Source organism: Protomyctophum parallelum, assembly GCF_964188405.1.
Source record: "Protomyctophum parallelum genome assembly, chromosome: 11".
Lineage (NCBI taxonomy): Eukaryota > Metazoa > Chordata > Actinopteri > Myctophiformes > Myctophidae > Protomyctophum > Protomyctophum parallelum.
This window is the reverse complement of record NC_139707.1, coordinates 52337840-52358525: the sequence shown is the minus strand read 5'-3', so window position 1 is coordinate 52358525 and position 20686 is coordinate 52337840. Positions and strand designations below refer to the sequence as shown.

At 42.4% G+C, this 20686-nt stretch overlaps 1 protein-coding gene and 1 long non-coding RNA gene across 2 annotated transcripts in view; both read right to left on the bottom strand.

Annotated features, from left to right (window-relative positions):
* Positions 1-9543: 9543 nt before the first annotated feature.
* Positions 9544-10152, bottom strand: LOC310867332. The gene is made up of 2 exons (XR_014569996.1): positions 10073-10152; positions 9544-10027 (listed from the first exon to the last, which is right to left on the bottom strand). It is a non-coding gene; the product is annotated as an uncharacterized lncRNA (long non-coding RNA).
* Positions 10153-13903: 3751 nt separating this feature from the next.
* LOC310867300 (myocyte-specific enhancer factor 2C-like) overlaps positions 13904-20686 on the bottom strand; it is a 50850-nt gene continuing 44067 nt past the window's right edge. Inside the window, exons 7-9 of the mRNA XM_083777242.1 lie at positions 17964-18099; positions 15290-15389; positions 13904-14680 (exon numbers count right to left, since the gene is read on the bottom strand). Of these exons, the coding sequence (XP_083633368.1) occupies positions 14455-14680; positions 15290-15389; positions 17964-18099 (462 nt within the window). The 3' untranslated portion in view covers positions 13904-14454. The remainder of the gene's footprint in view (positions 14681-15289; positions 15390-17963; positions 18100-20686) is intronic.

Genomic DNA, 20686 nt, shown 5'->3' with positions numbered 1-20686 from the left:
CAAATTGATTCACATTCACTTTACAGGTTAATTGGGCTAAATCGTCCTGAAAAATCGCCTAATAAAAATATTCGGCGATTGGATTCGTATATTCGCGATTGACGATGTATTCGTATCGTCACCCAACCCTAGTCTGTGTTGTTCCCAGAATGCGTTGCTGTGACAGAAAAGTCGTATGAGGTGCACAAGGAAGGGATTCATGATGCTGTCCACGAAGTGCAACAGGAGCTGGTAAAGAACACATGATGATAGAACACATTATAGAACACATGATGATAGAACACATGATGATAGAACACATGATGATAGAACACATGATGATAGAACACATGATGAAAGAACACATGATGATAGAACACATGATGATAGAACACATGATGATAGAACACAGGATGATAGAACACATGATGATAGAACACATGATGATAGAACACATGATGAAAGAACACATGATGATAGAACACATGATGAAAGAACACATGATGATAGAACACAGGATGATAGAACACATGATGATAGAACACATGATGATAGAACACATGATGATAGAACACATGATGATAGAACACACATGATGATAGAACGCATGATGATAGAACGCATGATGATAGAACACATGATGATAGAACACATGATGATAGAACACATGATGAAAGAACACATGATGATAGAACACATGATGATAGAACACACGATGATAGAACACATGATGATAGAACACATGATGATAGAACACATGATGATTGAACACATGATGATATAACCACCTATGCTGGCTCCTTTCCTTCATGTTGAAATGTAAATGTAATAACATGACTGTGTTCAACAGGATGGTGTAACCGTGGTGGAGAACACCGAGCTGAAAGAGCTCAGAAACAAAATGGCTGAGATGAGGGCGGAGTTGGACAGAGTTAATGTTAGTATAACAATTATTTTCAATCTAATGGAACCTGATATTCTCTCCAGGTTTCCTTGCCGCTTGTATCTCGGAATTGAACCTCAGATCTGGTGACATGAGAAAAAGTATGATCTTAGGATGTCAATAAAAGCCTTTGCACGTCGCTCCAGCGTGTTGCATGCTAGTTTAGGGCCGGATTGAGCGACGGACCGCATGCGATTGTTACTTCCAGTTCAAGAGGGCGCGTCACAGGACCTGCAATCTGTAGTTTTTGTTTTTTAAGGTCTACCGAGGTGCCCCAAAAACATGCCGGCATATGTACAGTATATAAGGTTCTATGATATGCACATGGCTGCCATCTTGCCAGCAAGGTCCTAACTAGGTGCAAATTCCCTTCGGCAGCCCATTCATCCAATCAGAACAGTCCTATTTAATTGTATTAAACAACGCCAAACTCACCAACATTGCAGCTGTACGGAAAGCTTGAATTATCGTCTTACTATCTGCAAAGTGTTTGTTTCATAAAAATCCACGTAGACATTTTATGAGCTACTTCCTGTCAAGAAATTCCTTGCAGATGCTTATTTTTCAGAGTTCAAGTGTCAGAGTTTGGCAGCAGTCGTTATCAGTAAAGCAACCTCTTGCTGCCTCCTCCATTATGTGCACATTCTAAACAGGTGGTACACATGGGCTGTTGAGTGATAGTCAACCATAGAGTATTAAAAGGATAGAGACTGATCTGGTACACATGGGCTGTTGAGTGATAGTCTACCATAGATTATTAAAAGGATAGAGACTGATCTGGTACACATGGGCTGTTGAGTGATAGTCTACCATAGAGTATTAAAAGGATAGAGACTGATCTGGTACACATGGGCTGTTGAGTGATAGTCAACCATAGAGTATTAAAAGGATACAGACTGATCTGGTACACATGGGCTGTTGAGTATTAAAAGGATAGAGACTGATCTGGTACACATGGGCTGTTGAGTGATAGTCAACCATAGAGTATTAAAAGGATACAGACTGATCTGGTACACATGGGCTGTTGAGTGATAGTCAACCATAGAGTATTAAAAGGATAGAGACTGATCTGGTACACATGGGCTGTTGAGTGATAGTCAACCATAAAGTATTAAAAGGATACAGACTGATCTGGCGAGAAGCTCCGCCCCCTCCGCTATTCATGTCAGTGGAAGTTGCTCACTGGCGTTTTGAAGCACCCGGAAGGACCGTCTACCTCCACCTTTTTTCGATTTGGGCACCAAACGTTGGTGCCCAAATGCGGAAGTGCAACCGAGCGTTCAATGTTAAAGCCCAGCTGCACGGTCATGAATCCATGGGTCTGCCTGCAGTCCTTCCTCTTACCACTAGGGCCCAGTGCTTCAACGTTGGAGCGCCTCACTGGCCCCTTGTAGTCAACTAACACTTCCAAACTCCAGCAAAAAATCATCAGCAAGGAATTTCTTGACGGGGAGTAGCTCATAACATGTCTACAGTGGATTATGAATCAAACACACATTTGCAGATGGATGGGCTGTCTATGGGAAGTTGTCTATGGGCTGTCTATGGGAAGTTGTCTATGGGCTGTCTATGGGCTGTCTATGGGAAGTTGTCTATGGGCTGTCTATGGGCTGTCTATGGGAAGTTGTCTATGGGAAGTTGTCTATGGGCTGTCTATGGGCTGTCTATGGGCTGTCTATGGGCTGTCTATGGGAAGTTGTCTATGGGCTGTCTATGGGAAGTTGTCTATGGGCTGTCTATGGGAAGTTGTCTATGGGCTGTCTATGGGAAGTTGTCTATGGGAAGTTGTCTATGGGCTGTCTATGGGAAGTTGTCTATGGGCTGTCTATGGGAAGTTGTCTATGGGAAGTTGTCTATGGGCTGTCTATGGGAAGTTGTCTATGGGCTGTCTATGGGCTGTCTATGGGAAGTTGCACCTAGGTAGCGCCTTGCTGGCAAGATGGCAGCCGTATATCTTCAATAGAGTAACAATGTAATTCAGGTTAATATGACATACATTTAAGGTTCTATTCTACTTTTAAGTCTTTGTGTTTGTGTGAGCATAAGTTCCTCTTTCTCTTGCTGTGTTGCCAGTTTGGCAAGATAAACAAGTGGCCAGGTCTATGAAAACAAGCGCAAATGAAAATAGCTGATCTACAAGCTCACAGCGACACATTGTGAAGTTGTGCATCTGTTATCTAAAAACACATAGAGAAATAAGCAACACTTTAGTACACTTTTGAAACAAGCCCAAAAAAAATCAACTAGCAACTACCAATAATTTATTTACAGAAAAAAACAAGTTGGTTGCTTATAATAAGCAGACATGGCAACACGGCCTGAAGGAAGCAAAGCACACACACAGGCCGGGGGCACACCTTAGCGCACAGCCGCGGACAGAGGAAGCTGGCGCCCGACGTGCTTTTTAGACAGCTGGTGGAAAAGAAGCTCCACCTCCGCGGCTGACTGACGCGACGGACAGATTCCCGGAAACGCTCTCCTCCGCGTCAGTCAGCCGCGGGGGTGGAGCTTCTTTTCCATGCAGCTGTCTAAAAAGCCGACGTCGGTCGTCAGCTTCCTCTGTCCGCGGCTGTGCGCTAAGGTGTGCCTGCGCTGACAAGGAGCCCCAGGAGGTTGGCGGGGAAACACGTGGATACAGTTATTTACCGGGAGGACCTGAGACAAAAATGTCACACAAAGGTAGCAGAAATAGCCAACCTACAAGCTCACAACGCACTGCGCTGCGACATGTTGTGAGCTTGTAGATCTGCTAATTATGCTTTTTTGTTTGTGTGTGAAAATGGTTCAGTGTGTCTGTGGATTTTATAATTATTCAACCAATGCAAAGTTTCATAATAAATAATAACTACATTGGAACACATGTTATAATAACTAAAATATAGGTATTGGTGTTGAGTTAAAACTCATGAGTGGAGCATAAACTCATAAATGGAGCATGAATCTTCAACAAGACACAAGACAACTACATCTCCCAGAGTGCACCAGCTGCAAGATGGCTGCTGGTGCTCGTTTGGGTGATTGAACACCTGTTAAAGGCTGGTGGTGGTGACTCTCTCACAACAAACAAACAAGCAAGCTGAAGGTCTACCCAGGAGCTCTACCCCAAAGACGCCAATGGTCTGTTATATTTATTCAACTGCTTATTCTACTTCTGCTTAATGTGTTTAAAAACAGGCTAATTGTGTGTTTAGTAGCTTCAACAGTCTGAAGTGGGGAAGGAACACATTAACTTGCTTGAGAGTTGGATTTAATTTGTTTAAAAGTATCTCTTTACAAAATAAGACCAAGTTAGAAATGTTAAAATGATTTAAGAATTTGAAAGCCTACTAAAAATGTGGACAATTCGTGTTAAAGGTTTAAAATGCCTTGTTCAATTAGAGCTGATCTACAAGCTTAAAGTTCAGCATTTTTTTTCTTCACTTATTCAATTTAAAATACTAAATGTTTACTTAACTTGAATCATTTATTAAAGGTTACAATTCAGAAATGTTTAATTGAAAATGACTTTAATAATTTTGGGTTAAAATGTCGACTTTATGAGTTAATTTAAGACTGTTAAAATGTCGACTTTAAAGTTAATTTAAGACTTTACATTTTGGCATTCATTGTGTGAAAACACTATAGTTAAACCACTTTGTCTAAAAAATGTTTGATTATTTAAAATATATATATTTAATGTTTAAAATCAGCCATGTTTAAAAAGAACTTATTGTTTTGAAAAGATGTTTATTGTTTTGTATTGTTGTTAAAACCTGTTTGTTTTCGAAGGTTTTCAACCTTATTGATGAGTTATTGATTGAGTAAATGATGAGTATCACACTTTCATCTAATAAATTATGATTGATTTGAATTAAAGGCTTCTAAAGAACTGCAGAAGCCTGATGATGAGCTGAGGAGGATCCAGCAATATGAGGTGGATGTAACTCTGGACCCTGATACAGCACATTGCAAACTCATCCTGTCTGAGGATGGAAAACAAGTGGTTTATGGAGTCGTATGGGATGTCCCTGACAACACTGACAAGAGATTCTCTTATGAAAAGAGTGTCTTAGGAAAACAAGGATTCTCCTCAGGAAGGTTTTACTATGAGGTTCAGGTTGGAGGGAAGCCTGACTGGAAGGTAGGAGTGGTCAGAGTCCATCGACAGGAAGGGATGGGGCATCACACCGTGTCCCACCAATGGTTACTGGACTATAGGAATGTTTAAAGAACAGTACTGGGCTGATGCTGACCCTATGGTCCTCCTCCCTGTAGAGGAGCTCCAGACAGTGGGAGTGTTTGTGGACTATGAGAAGCGTCTGGTCTCCTTTTATGATGTGGAGGCCAGAGTTCTCCTCTACTCCTTCACTCGCTGCTCCTTCTCTGGCTGCTCCTTCACTGAGAGACTCTTTTCATTCTTTAATAGGCCTAGGCCTACTGAGAAACTCTTTCCATTCTACTCTCCAGGTCTTGATTATGGTGGTAAAATTGCTCCTCCTCTGATCATCCACACGCCGCCACTGCATTGAGTGGGACATTATCACTGTTTTGGGGTTAAGGTTAATGTTACTGTAAATACACACATTCAACTAACTGTCACATGTTACTGTACATATTAGTTTTCCTCAAACAACAATATTTTGGCAGAGGTCCTTTTTCCAGTGCTAAAGATGCTTACTAGGCCTATGAAAAAACGAAAAAAACTAATTCATGGTCATAAAGGTAATAAAACATGTAAAAAGGCAGAACAAAGTTCCCTATCTGTCAGTAGAGCTACGCTGGACCATGATTGGTTGACTGGCTGATTGATGCATGATTGCATGTCATGGAACAGGTGGTGCAAACATTTAGTCTCACTCAGACTCTGGTCTGCATGAAGGAAGGAACAAGAACACTTTGTTTTTTACTGTGATACCAACTGTTAAAACAAGAAATAAAAGACGTCTGAAGTCAAAGCAGAGTCAGGAACATTCTAAAGACTTTAAGAGACTCCAGAATCAAGGACCTCTTTTACACAATAAGCGACCAACGAGGTATTCTATTTTAGAGTTATCTTTGTTTTGTTTTGTTTGATGGTCACATTCAGCTGCGCTTTGCGCATTTCTACATGTTTGTTTGGTCGATATGATGTACTGTGCAATTTGTTGATTATAGTTTGTTATTTTTTGTGTGAACATACAGTTCTCACGGCATGACATGGAGGGATGAGAAGAATGCCTGAAATAAATGCCTGTTTATAAAGAACCCGACCTGTGTTGTCAATGTTGTCAAGTGTGTGTGTGTGTGTGTCCGTTTTGATTTAATTGCAGATTCATTCATCCAAAGCAAACTTTTAGTTTTGTTAGTGTGCAGTAAAGATATTTGTCCGACACTTTTAAGTCTACTTTTGTGTTTGTGTCTAAAACTCTCACACACTGTTTAACAATAGGCTTAGGCTACATCAGCTGTTCTGTGTGCATGCCAAAATGCGCACATGCACGCACGTGCACTGTAGAGGCTCCCACGCATACTATCTGGGTGGGGCATGCATTTCCAACTTGCATCGTTCCTAGTAGGCCAGCGCCCAACGGGCACCGCTGTAGAGGCCCCACGGGAACCACTCTAGTCATTTATATAAATGTTTTTGTAAATCTCTACGGGCTGAATGGGCGACAAAATGTCTTACAATCTCGGCCACATGCTCACTCACACTCCTTCACTCTAGCGCGGCAGTGTTATGGTGAAATTGGTGACCTGCCGAAATATGTGACCATCTTGTGAACTTCACACAACTTACATTCAGGTGTTTTTAAATGCGTGGCCTACTGTAAGTACAGTTAGGTTGAACTATGCTAAGATAAAAACCGGCAATGATTTACATTCGGTCGCTGACATCATGTGATGTCTTTATATTTCAGCAGGTCACCAATGTCAGCGTGACACCACCATGCTGGAGTGAGTGTGAGTGAGTGGCCCAGATTTTGGGTGGAATTGAGAATATCTGGGTCACAGACACAAGGATGTCATGGCATGTCATCCATCAATGCCACAGCAATGTGTAATATCTTAGGGACTGATCATTATTTATCAAAGGTTGGTATGGTGCAAAAAAGGGGGGGGGGGTCATTAAACTATTTTTTGAGCCTGAGGGGGGGATATGTTTTCTTTTATTTTGGCTTGGGGGAGGTTGTACAACTTTATTTTGCTGAATTTTGTATTTAAAAAAATGTTTAGATTATTTTGTTTTTCATAGTGTTTTACTATATCTATATAAAGTTTACCCTGTGTGGCGAGTGTACTTGGTATCTTCCATGTGTGCGCAACTGCACATGCAAATAGAACAGATCTACAAGCTAACAACGCGTTGCTTGGTGGCGCGTTGTTAGCTTGTAGATCTGTTCTAACAGCAAAGGTCTGACTCAGTAACTGACGTAGCCACTTCAGTTCAAAACAAGGTGGCGCGAGATAGATTGATTCTGCGCCGTTCATGTCTCATGACATTTCCAGTAGAATAATGCAAGCGAAAAAAAAATTAAGTTATGAACCACGGTGTTTGCACTGAAAAGAGCGAGTGTTGTCGGTGTCAGAGAGGAGGAAGATGTGGAAAGCAGACTGGCAGCACCAGCGCTGCTGTTGGTGTTTCGGTTTCACCCAGCGCCGCTTCACGTACCAAGTCAGGAGAATGTCAGACTGAGATGATAATAATAATAATGTCGCGGCTGAGGTCGTGGATAACGTAACGATATAACCTTAGAAGGCTTCTTACAAGTTACTGTTGGTGACTCAAGTTGCTTGTGAACGTCAAGTTCATCCAAATAGAAAGTAGAAAAACATCACAGAAACACCTTGCCTTTATGTTGATGGTATATGGAATATTTTGATGGAAGAGAGTAAGAGACGCTACCGTCTTTGGACAACGCATCGTCGACATGGTGGCGGAGAAAAGCACAGACGAGACAGACGCTCATTGATTTAAAAGGTAGGGCTGGCTGGTCGTGATGTGCATCTTTGCGCACTGTGCCCCTTGCAATGTTGGTGTGAGTCAGAGAATAGTACTTGGCCGGTGCCAATGATGTAGCCTACTCTTGTCTGCGTACTGGTTGTAATAGACTATAAAGAGTTAAACTATTCGGTGGTGCCTGGCTGGCTAAATGAGCCGAGCAGGCAGTTGATGCCACGCATGGTGTTGCGCAAATTGTGCTTTTCTCTGTGGAGTATGACGCTGTAGTATTATGGTATGCGACTGCGTGACATACATGTATTTATTTAGCATTCATTCATTTTCATCATCCTGGGCTTGGGCACAGAGGCGAGGGGTGCCCACTGCCTTGGCAGCTTAGCTAGAATTACTTTTACTCAAAAATAGCCAATCTAAGATCACAAATTTGCGTCGCGTCATCAGCGTGTTGTTGTGAGCTTGTAGGTCTGCATATGCTATTTTGGAGCATATTTAAATATTTAGTTGGAAGAATGCAATGGCATATCAGTGTTGAGTGTTGACCATAATGTAATGACAGATATGGAACCAAATGAACCCCAGACGGCCGCCGCCTAATAAACGATCAGCGTTTACTTTATGCTGCTATAGGCCTACTGTTGGTGTGAATATACAATGAATATAGTCTATGGTGTTTGGGGGCGGGGGGTCATATATATTCTTCCAGTCCCTGAGGGGGGGTCCCGAAAAAATATTTGGAGGCTGGGGGGGGGATGAGAAAAAAAAAAAAAAAAAAATCACATCTGCACCACCCCCCCCCTGGTGGATAAATAACGATCAGTCCCTTAATGACGTTTAGAAGATTTAGAACACTTTCCTGGGGGGTCTTTATGCGTGTAATATGTGGGTTTTAGTCTAGATGTGTTAGATTGTAGCAGTGAGCCCTGCAGTGTTCATGATGTCACCGACGCTGGGCTCAATTCCTTCCTGGAATAGACAAGATGTAGACAACATGAGACAACTGAGACAACATGTAGTCCAGGAAGGAAGTGAGCCCAGTGTCCATGACATCAGAGACACTGGGCTCACTGCTACAATCTAAAATATCTAAAACCACATATTACACACATAAAGACCCCCAGGGAAGTGTTCTAAAACCACATATTACACACAAAGACCCCCAGGAAAGTGTTCTAAAACCACATATTACACACATAAAGACCCCCAGGGAAGTGTTCTAAACCACATATTACACACATAAAGACCCCCAGGGAAGTGTTCTAAAACCACATATTACACACATAAAGACCCCCAGGGAAGTGTTCTAAAACCACATATTACACACATAAAGACCCCCAGGGAAGTGTTCTAAAACCACATATTACACACATAAAGACCCCCAGGAAAGTGTTCTAAACCACATATTACACACATAAAGACCCCCAGGAAAGTGTTCTAAAACCACATATTACACACATAAAGACCCCCCAGGGAAGTGTTCTAAAGCTTCTAAACGTCATTAAAATATATTTTTGTGTGAGGTGATACTTGGAGAGACAGATATTTTATTATTCTGTGAGGTAGTAGTTGCTGTAAAAAGGTTGAGAACCACTGAATTAATTAATTGAAAAGAAAAGAATAGGACACAATGACCTCACACAGACTCAATGACCTCACACAGACTCAATGACCTCACACAGACTCAATGACCTCACACAGAATCACGTCAGGGTAACTAAGAAAGCTGAAACTTTACTGAAATCTGCAAAATACAAAGAACATTTCATCATCCCTCCAGCAGGGGGCAGTGTTTTCTCCACATAAAATTAACAGCTTAATGGTTTAGAAGTTAACCCCTTGAGTTCCACAGACGTTTGTTTTGTTTTGCGTTTTTAAACCTTTTTTAATTTAATGACATCATTCATCCTCCAGGGGGCGACAAAGGCCAGCTCATGTCGCTGAAAACGTGCGTTCCGCGAAAACAACAAACAAACAAAAACAAACAAATCATAATTTGAACTCCTCCCGTTAAAGGAACAATCCCCCCTGTATAAACCGCAGGGTTACAACACGATTCTTTCACTTTTATACGAGCTACATTTTGATCATAATTGTTTTACAGTCGGACGTTTGGAGCTGTTTCTTTCTTTCTTTCTGTCGTGTTAACATTTCTGTAAAGGTTTATATTTCAAACTGTGGATTTAACAGAACTCACTGTGTTATCCTGTGAGGATCAGACTGTAGATTTAACAGACCTCGCCGTGTTATCCTGTGAGGATCAGACTGTAGATTTAACAGACCTCACACACGTATGTTTTATATTCAATGAACCACATTCAGTCATTTCTATAATCAACTTCATTAATTCATCGAAATGTACGTTTAAAATCGCTTTAAATTTTACATTTCCCATCATGCACTGGGCCAAGCAGAGCGCTCTGAACCCGCTGCGTGCGCCGGAATGATCGGTACGCCTGAAACTCGTCCTGTGAGAAAGGTTCCGTGGTGCGATTAAAATGTTTATTTCTTTTATCTATCATTTCTCTGTGGGATTTACAATAAAAAACATACGTCAGTGAGCCTGGGGGAATAGCGCCACCTACTGTCACACTGTGGTTCTCTATAAAAAGTGTCGCTTCACCGTTTACTGTCCGAATGGTTCCATTTGCACCCTCTCAGAGCGACACACCCGTATAAGCATCCATTTGGTTTCTATAACTGTCAGTCATTTACCTAGAACCCCCTCAAGGACCCCTGGGGGTCCCCGGACCCCCTGGAACCCCCTCAAGGACCCCTAGGGGTCCCTGGACCTTCTGGAACCCCCTCAAGGACTGGAACTCCCTCAAGGACCCCTGGGGGTCCTCACCACTTTGAGACGCACCGATCAACGTTTTTTTATATCAATGAACTGGACATATTTTAGAATTATTCCTAGAACAGAAAAACTGAAAAATCTAAACCGACCAATCGGATTGGACCTTCTCAGCGAGGTAAAAGCTGGTTCATAATTCGGCAGTACTGCGGTGTTGCTCGCAGAGTTCAAACGCATTCCAACACACATGAACGACGTTCAAATTGGAAATGTGAAAACTTAATGTACATTTTGAGCAAAATTATTTTATTGAGTGTTTTTTTTTTCCTTTGTTTGTTTCAATGCTTGTTGCAACCATAAAACCATTAAATTAATTAAGGTGAACAATGAAATAAAAACCTTGTTACAGAAATGCCAGCGGCTTTGGTTTTTCCTTCGCAAACACATACATGTATACAGTCCATCATATATGTACGTACATATACATACATACATACATACATATACACATGTACGGCATGTGATATAGTTGCTGTTTTTTCTAACGTCAATCCTTTGAATGAAAACATAATATTTATAATAATAACAATTATAAAAGCATAAATCAGGTGTATTTTGGAGGCTCCGCCTCTCTGACTGAACACACTGCTTACAGGAAATACACAAACACAATGGCAACCAATCGTTATGCACGGAGAGATAGATAGAGAGACTACCATTAACACTATGTAACAGAGAGAGAGAGAGAGAGAGAGAGAGAGAGAGAGAGAGAGAGAGAGAGAGAGAGAGAGAGAATGTGGCTAGTTTCCAACATCATCAAAATCAGAGATAAAAGAAAAAAAAATCTAACTCAAACTATTTATCTGAAAATAAACATTGAGCCTGGCCTGATAGATGGAGCCAGCGACACCGGGTCAGACCGGTACTTTAGACCAGTTTAGACCGGTTGAGACCGGTTCAAACCGGTTCGGTTCAGACCGGTACTTTAGACCAGTTTAGACCGGTTGAAACCGGTTCGGCTCAGACCGGTACTTTAGACCAGTTTAGACCGGTTGAGACCGGTTCAAACCGGTTCAGACCGATACTTTAGACCAGTTTAGACCGGTTCAAACCAGTTTCAGACCGGTACTTTAGACCAGTTTAGACCGGTACTTTTTTTTCAGAACAACCTGTTCTGAAGACTTGACCTGATGCACACTGTGTGTGTGTGTGTGTGTGTGTGTGTGTGTGTGTGTGTGTGTGTGTGTGTGTGTGTGTGTGTGTGTGTGTGTGTGTGTGTGTCTGCGTGAAACAATTTGAAACGATCCAAATTAAAGGGGAAGTATCTTTCTGTTGTGGGGGAGGGTCAATGACATCATCAGTGGGTGTGACATCATCAGGTCCCGCCTCCAGACAGACAGGTCACATGGGTTCAGATATGATTGACGTGCAGCCCGCACACACACAAGGAAAAAAACAAAACAAAACAAATATTATATATATATTTATATATTAGAAAGCTATACACAAGCATGTTAATTTCACAGATTTTTTTTCTTTTTTTTAAAGATTCTTAATATTACCATTATTATAATAATATAGTTAGAAATACACGTTTTAAAAAGAAAACCTCTAAAAGAGTTAAAACGCTTTATTCCGTTAAACCTCTACAAAGAGTTAAAACGCTTTATTCGGCAAAAGCATCGATTCGTTTGTCCCCGTATGGTTTTCATGGCTTAGTGGGCGTGGTGGAGGGGCGTGGCCTATATGGGGCGCGGCCCAATTAATTCCAACCAACCACCGCCGACCTCCTCCTAATTAGCAAAGCTATCAAAAAACACATTCTGGCTCAGAAACTACAAAAAGCCACAAAATTGCTTCGCGTTGTAATTTCCTTTCATATGAAAATATAAGCAAGTGTTTAAATTTATCGTACAATTGTTTTTTTTTATTACATTTTTTTAAACTTTTTTAAAAGGTTTATTAATACTGATTTTTTTAATAATAACAATAATAATGACAATAACAATAACAACAATAATAATAATGCGAGAACCAAGGGTGTTCTCTTTAGCTAGCGGTTAGCGTAGCTTCTTAACGTCGCAGTGCAGGTGTTCCCCTCAAGGTGGCGCTAGAGAAACAAACACTAACCCCGCCCCCCTTCAAAGGGTTCCCGCCCCGCTTTGACCTTTTGACCTGTACAGTCCTTCAAAATGTTTTGCATAATTAATTAATTAAGCTTCTCGTTTTCTTTTGTAAAGAGTAAATAAATGTTTCTGGCAACGTTTTTGTCCCCTTCCCCCCACCCACCCTAAACTCCACCCCCTTATTTACATAAATACGTTGAACCTGCCAACATGACATCAATCTAAGGATTTAATTAGTTCATTAATTAACAGCAGAGTAAATTAGATTGTACTGGAACACTTCAAGTGCTAGACACACGCGCACACACACACGCACGCACACACACACACACGCACGCACGCTCACACGCAGGCACACACGCACACGCAAACATACACACACAAACGCGCACACTCGTGCGCTCGTGTTTTTATTTTTTCATATCTCTAGTCACCGGTATAATATCGCTGAGACAAATTGTACGTTTTTTTTTTCCCGTTTTTTTTTAACTTTAGGAAACTTGAGTACCTGACTTTACTTTGTATGTATTTGATATGCATATATGAGTATGTACACAGAGTACTATGTATTTGATATGCATATATGTCCACATAGAACTATGTCTATGTATTTGATATGCATATATGTACACATACACACCAACACACGTAGAAATAGAATATGCATACATGATTATTTTATGGTTTTTCAGTTTTTTTAAATCAGACACAACACAACTTTATGCATAGTTCCCGCAAGGACGCACGCACGCACGCCGTAACACCCAAACTGCTTTACAGAACTCCCAATATGTGGAGCCTACGCACGTGCACGCTACGTACGTGTGCACGGACACGCGCACGCTCTCGGCAAAACAAAATAAACATTTAAAACACATTGACCGCCGGCGACGTCATCGTGGCGTTTTCACTGATCACACACTAGAGGGCGCTCTTCGCCAACGTGTCAACGATGCTATGGTTGCTATAGGAGACGGTTGATAGGAGACGGACACTATACCGGAAATTAACCGGAAGTTATGTTTTATATTTGAGGAGCGCTAGCCCCTCCCCTAGCTCCTCCCCTAGCCCCTCCCCTAGCCCCTCCCCTAGCCCCTCCCCCAGCCCCTCCCCTAGCCCCTCCCCTAGTCCCTCCCCTAGTCCCTCCTATATACGGTTTGTATTTCAACGATGCTTGTTTAAGAAAACGCCTCGTAGACAATAAAGATAAATGTAATGTTTGTTTTGAGGACTTAAACAAACAGCCAATGAAATCTTCGCTATGGGGTGATCGGCCAATCAGATCATCGCTATGGGGGTGATCGGCCAATCAGATCATCGCTATAGGGTGCACACAAACACACAAAGCCGTTTATGGGAGGGGCTAGGGTCGCTCGTTGGCGGGAGAGTTTTATTAATTAATTGATTACTGGCGATCAATGTGTTTTAAAGGGTTAGGGGGGGGGGCGTGGCTTCAGGGAGTGGGCGTGGCTTATCGATCATGTGGCCCAGCCCTCCGCTGACAGGCGCACCCGCTTGATTGACGGGCTGTCGACGTGTCGCTCGTCGGAGGCGTGCCCTCCTCCTCCTCCTCCTCGTCCTCCAATGAGCATGCCGGAGGGGTTGAGGAAGTCTCCGCCTCCTCCCGTGATTGGCCCGCGGTGGTGATGATGCGTGTGGTTGTGGGCGGCGGCCTCGGAGTCCTCGGAGCCGCAGCTGCTCAGACTGTCCACCGGGGAGCGCCCCTGAGGCCCCCCCGCCCCCCCCCACGCTGCTGCTGATTGGCCGAGGACTGCTGCTGCTGGGCCACACCCCCTCCGTAGGCTCCACCCCCTCCACCGCCGCTGCCGGAGCGAGGAGGTGAGACGGGTTCCGACTTGATGTGCATTTGACCCGTCTGACCCCCCGAACCCACAGACAGGTTGCTCTGGCAGAACTGTCTGTCTCTGTGGAGAGAGAGAGAGAGAGAGAGAGAGAGAGAGAGAGAGAGAGAGAGAGAGAGAGAGAGAGAGAGAGAGGGAGAGAGAGAGAGACAGAGAGAGAGAGACAGAGAGACAGAGAGAGAGAGAGAGAGAGAGAGAGAGAGAACAGAGAGAGAGATACAGAGAGAGACAGAGAGAGACAGAGAGAGAGGAGAGAGAGAGAGAGAGAGAGAGAGAGAGAGAGATACAGAGAGAGAGAGAGATACAGAGAGAGAGAGACAGAGAGAGAGAGAGAGAGAGAGAGAGATACAGAGAGAGACAGAGAGAGAGAGAGACAGAGAGAGAGACAGAGAGAGTTCACAAGTTAATTAAATGGATTGCATTACTCAAAGCACAATGGTCAATTAATTAATTAAATTCATTCATTCATGTTGTTGCCATCTGCTCATTGAACCCAGATGGATTCTGGGTAGTGTAGTACCAGTACGTACCCATAGAGGTGCTGTTGCCATCCACTCATAGAACCCAGATGTATTCTGGGTAGTGTAGTACCAGTACGTACCCATAGAGGTGCTGTTGCCATCCACTCATAGAACCCAGATGTATTCTGGGTAGTGTAGTACCAGTACGTACCCATAGAGGTGTTGTTGCCATCCACTCATAGAACCCAGATGTAGAGACGAACTGTTAAATCCAGAGAGTGAGGACAGGTCTGCACTGTTCAGGGAATACTCTGAAAATATAGAAATATAAATACTTTAAATATATACAAATACTAACCTCTCCTCACCAGGCTTTCCACCACCTCGGAGGAAAGCCTGGTCTCTGTTTCAAAAGTCCGTATGATCCTGTCATCAGGATGATATCGTTACGTCATGTTGTAGTCATTGTTTTGTAGTCATCAGGATGATATCGTTACGTCATGTTGTAGTATTGTTTTGTAGTCATCAGGATGATATCGTTACGTCATGTTGTAGTATTGTTTTGTAGTCATCAGGATGATATCGTTACGTCATGTTGTAGTATTGTTTTGTAGTCATCAGGATGATATCGTTACGTCATGTTGTAGTATTGTTTTGTAGTCATCAGGATGGTATCGTTACGTCATGTTGTAGTATTGTTTCGTAGTCATCAGGATGATATCGTTACGTCATGTTGTAGTATTGTTTTGTAGTCATCAGGATGATATCGTTACGTCATGTTGTAGTATTGTTTTGTAGTCGACAGGCAGGAACAACAGGCGGCGGCAACTTCCTTTTCCCTCTCAATAAAAGCTCTCGTAGCCTGTAGCTTTTATTGAGAAAAATCGTTTTGAAGGAAAAGGAAGTTGTTCCTGCCTGTCGACTACAAAACAATACTCTGTCCTCCTCAGGAGTACCAATGAATCTACCTGTTTCTAAAGCTAATGGTATTAAAGGTCCTATAGAATGAATCTACCTGTTTCTAAAGCTAATGGTATTAAAGGTCCCAGAATGAATCTACCTGTTTCTAAAGCTAATGGTATTAAAAGTCCTATAGAATGAATCTACCCGTTTCTAAAGCTAATGGTATTAAAGGTCCCAGAATGAATCTACCTGTTTCTAAAGCTAATGGTATTAAAGGTCCTATAGAATGAATCTACCTGTTTATAAAGCTAATGGTATTAAAGGTCCTATAGAATGAATCTACCTGTTTATAAAGCTAATGGTATTAAAGATCCCAGAATTAATCTACCTGTTTCTAAAGATAATGGTATTAAAGGTCCCAGAATGAATATACCTGTTTCTAAAGCTAATGGTATTAAAGGTCCTATAGAATGAATCTACCTGTTTCTAAAGCTAATGGTATTAAAGGTCCTATAGAATGAATCTACCTGTTTCTAAAGCTAATGGTATTAAAGGTCCTATAGAATGAATCTACCTCTTTCTAAAGCTAATGGTATTAAAGGTCCCAGAATGAATCTACCTGTTTCTAAAGCTAACGGTATTAAAGGTCCCAGAATGAATCTACCCTTTTCTAAAGCTAATGGTATTAAAGGTCCTATAGAATGAATCTACCTTTTTCTAAAGCTAATGGTATTAAAGGTCCCAGAATGAATCTACCTGTTTCTAAAGCTAATGGTATTAAAGGTCCTATAGAATGAATCTACCTGTTTCTAAAGCTAACGGTATTAACCCATTCTGACCTGAGATCAGATTCATACGAGGTTTCCACCGGACACACACTGGGTCTGATTAACCCATTCTGACCTGAGATCAGATTCAAAAAATGTCAGTCGTTCTTCGATTTTTTTCAAAAATAGCAGACCTACAAGCTCGTATCGCGCCACTCGGTGGCGCGATATGAGCTTGTAGATCTGCTATTTTTCAATAGCTAAAGCATAACGTGATGCTGACACCAAAATGGGTGCCCGTTCAGAATGGGTTAAAGGTCCCAGAATTAATCTACCTGTTTCTAAAGCTAATGGTATTAAAGGTCCTATAGAATGAATCTACCTGTTTCTAAAGCTAATGGTATTAAAGGTCCCAGAATGAATCTACCTGTTTCTAAAGCTAATGGTACATTAAAGGTCCCAGAATGAATCTACCATGTTTCTAAAGCTAATGGTATATTAAAGGTCCCAGAATGCAGCTGTGCACAAAAAGATCTCTGACTTTTTGGATACATTTCGTGTAACAAATGGTAAATGAATGGTGAATGGTGCCTTTATCCAAGGCGTTTTACATCATTCATTACATTCACCCATTCAATCCAACTGTCACAATCCGTGGTAGCATCATGTTATGCCTTAGCTATTGAAAAATAGCAGATCTACAAGCTCATAGCGCGCCACCAAGTGGCGCGCTACGAGCTTGTAGGTCTGCTATTTTTGGAAAAATCGAAGAACGACTGACATTTTTAGAATCTGATCTCAGGTCAGAATGGGTTCATCAGACCAGTGTGGGTCCAGTGGAAACCTCGTATGAATCTGATCTCAGGTCAGAATGGGCTAGTGGTCCTTGTTCCTAGTTTTGGTTAATGTTTTCTGTTCTTGTGTACTTTTATTATGTAGTGATGCCCTAGTGTTTCCTGTTCTGCCTAGTTGTGTTTGCCTGTCTTGTCTCACCTCCCTGTGATTGTTAGTCTTGTTCACCTGTGCCCTGTTATCCCTGTGTATTTATACTCCCCTTCCTTGTGAGATCTTTGTTTAAACTGTCATAGTAAGTGTTCTGTTCTAGTCTCTGTTAAAATAAACTGTTTGCATTTGAGCTCTTCGGCCTCTCTGTCCTGCATTTGGGTCCTTTTTGTGTGTGTGTGTGTGTGTGCGTGCGTGCGTGCGTGCGCGTACCGGTACCGTACGACGTGGAGATGGCGGACGGGTAGCCGCCGCCCATTCCGCCCTGGCCTGGCAGAGTGGGCGTGGCTACAGAGACCACGGGCGTGGCCAATGACTGAGCGGACTGAGAGCTGTTTATCCTCTGGTTCTGTTGGGGGGAGAGAGAGAGAGAGAGAGAGAGAGAGAGAGAGAGAGAGAGAGAGAGAGAGAGAGAGAGAGAGAGAGAGAGAGAGACATGGAGAGAGAGAGATAGAGACATAGAGAGAGACATGGAGAGAGAGAGAGAGAGAGAGAGAGAGAGAGAGACATAGAGACATAGAGAGAGACATGGAGAGAGAGAGAGAGAGAGATTAGATTACATTAGATGTCCTTTATTTCGTAGCGCAGAAAGTTTGCCACCCCAGCACCTTCAGGGTTAAACCAAACCAACCAATCATCTACCAGCGTATCTCCAGGGCAACCACTGTGATCTCCATGGTAACGTGTGTGTGTGTGTGTGTGTGTGTGTGTGTGTGTGTGTGTGTGTGTGTGTGCTATTATAGTATAAGACGAGCTGGAAATGAGGCCAGGCTGCATTTACTCTGAGCCTCCACTGGGTGTCAGTGTTGCACCTTCACAACACGTCCTGTGAGGAGACTGAGGACAACTTAATGGAGGATAAAGTCAATAGACTGACAGAACTATAACTCTATTCGTTATATTACTGTAGGCTGTATTTAATTATTATTATTATTATTATTATTATTATTATTATTATTAATAACCCTGTGGTTATGGTTGTTCTATATGCTTCTTCATAACAGTAACATGTCTGACCATATACGGTTATTTTAGTGTAAATGTTTTAAACAGTAAGATCTACATATGGTCTCAATGACACACATTAAGACGGTGGAGTTAGCTGCTTTAGCAGACAGTTTGAGGGTCCAATGGAGTTAAGAGGTTTTGTCCAAAGCACTTTTTACTACTTTCCATTGGTTCAATATTTTCAAAACAACACTCAGACGTAAAAGGGTGTTCAAAAGCACTGATTTATGCAAAAAACCCAAAAAAATGAGTTATGAGGTTTTCCTCCCGACAGCAACGATATGTGATCCTTTACATTTAAAGGAAAGTTCTGGTTCCACTTTGATACGGAGGTATTTATTATTATTATTATTATTATTATTATTATTATTATTATTATTATTATTATTATTATTATTATTATAGGTATTTATTTAACTCTAAAACACTAAACATCCTTTTTCTCACACCATCACTAGCCTCAGAAACCCAGACGTTTTTTATTTCCAGGGAGAAAAGAAAGTCTGGGTCCGAGTCCACTTCAATACGGCATAGAGCAGTCTGGGTCCGAGTCCACTTCAATACGGCATAGAGCAGTCTGGGTCCCAGTCCACTTCAATACGGCATAGAGCAGTCTGGGTCCCAGTCCACTTCAATACGGCATAGAGCAGTCTGGGTCCGAGTCCACTTCAATACGGCATAGAGCAGTCTGGGTCCGAGTCCACTTCAATACGGCATAGAGCAGTCTGGGTCCCAGTCCACTTCAATACGGCATAGAGCAGTCTGGGTCCGAGTCCACTTCAATACGGCATAGAGCAGTCTGGGTCCGAGTCCACTTCAATACGGCATAGAGCAGTCTGGGTCCCAGTCCACTTCAATACGGCATAGAGCAGTCTGGGTCCGAGTCCACTTCAATACGGCATAGAGCAGTCTGGGTCCGAGTCCACTTCAATACGGCATAGAGCAGTCTGGGTCCCAGTCCACTTCAATACGGCATAGAGCAGTCTGGGTCCGAGTCCACTTCAATACGGCATAGAGCAGTCTGGGTCCGAGTCCACTTCAATATGGCATAGAGCAGTCTGGGTCCGAGTCCACTTCAATACGGCATAGAGCAGTCTGGGTCCCAGTCCACTTCAATACGGCATAGAGCAGTCTGGGTCCGAGTCCACTTCAATACGGCATAGAGCAGTCTGGGTCCGAGTCCACTTCAATACGGCATAGAGCAGTCTGGGTCCCAGTCCACTTCAATACGGCATAGAGCAGTCTGGGTCCGAGTCCGTTTTAAGACATGTTTTTCAGTCACTTTCCACATGATTTAACGAGTGAGCACCTAGAGTGGAACTAATTAGGGTTGATATCGTTAAGGAACTGACCAATGAGCACCTAGAGTGGAACTAATTAGGGTTGATATCGTTAAGGAACTGACCAATGTTCTGCCAGCTACGTTTTGAGTGACAGTCCAACTTACCAATAGCAGGTCAACATCCTCAGACTGACAGCGTTGAAAAAGGAGGAAGTGACAAGAAGTTCAAATGAGCGGTTGTGATTGGCTGAGGAGTAAAAGGGGGCGGAGCTTCTAGGAGGTCGAAGCTACTGACTACAGGAAGCTGTGGACTGTCGCTAAGACAGCTAACTACACGCACGCATGCACGCACGCACGCACGCACATGTTTTCAAGAAGTTCTGGCCATAATCTCTGGAAAGGAAAGTCCAATCTGCTCAGTTCAGATCGTGGTGGATCGTAGTGTTCTAAAAGTAATAGATTACTTAATACAGGTAATAGATACTTATACGATGTTTGGCATGGTGTTTTAAAGGTAATCTAAAGGATGCTTACGATGTTGGGCATGGTGTTTTATAGGTATTCTAAAGGTATCTAAAGGTAATCTAAAGGTATCGAAAGGTAATCTAAAGGTAATCTAAAGGTAATGGATACTTACGATGTTGGT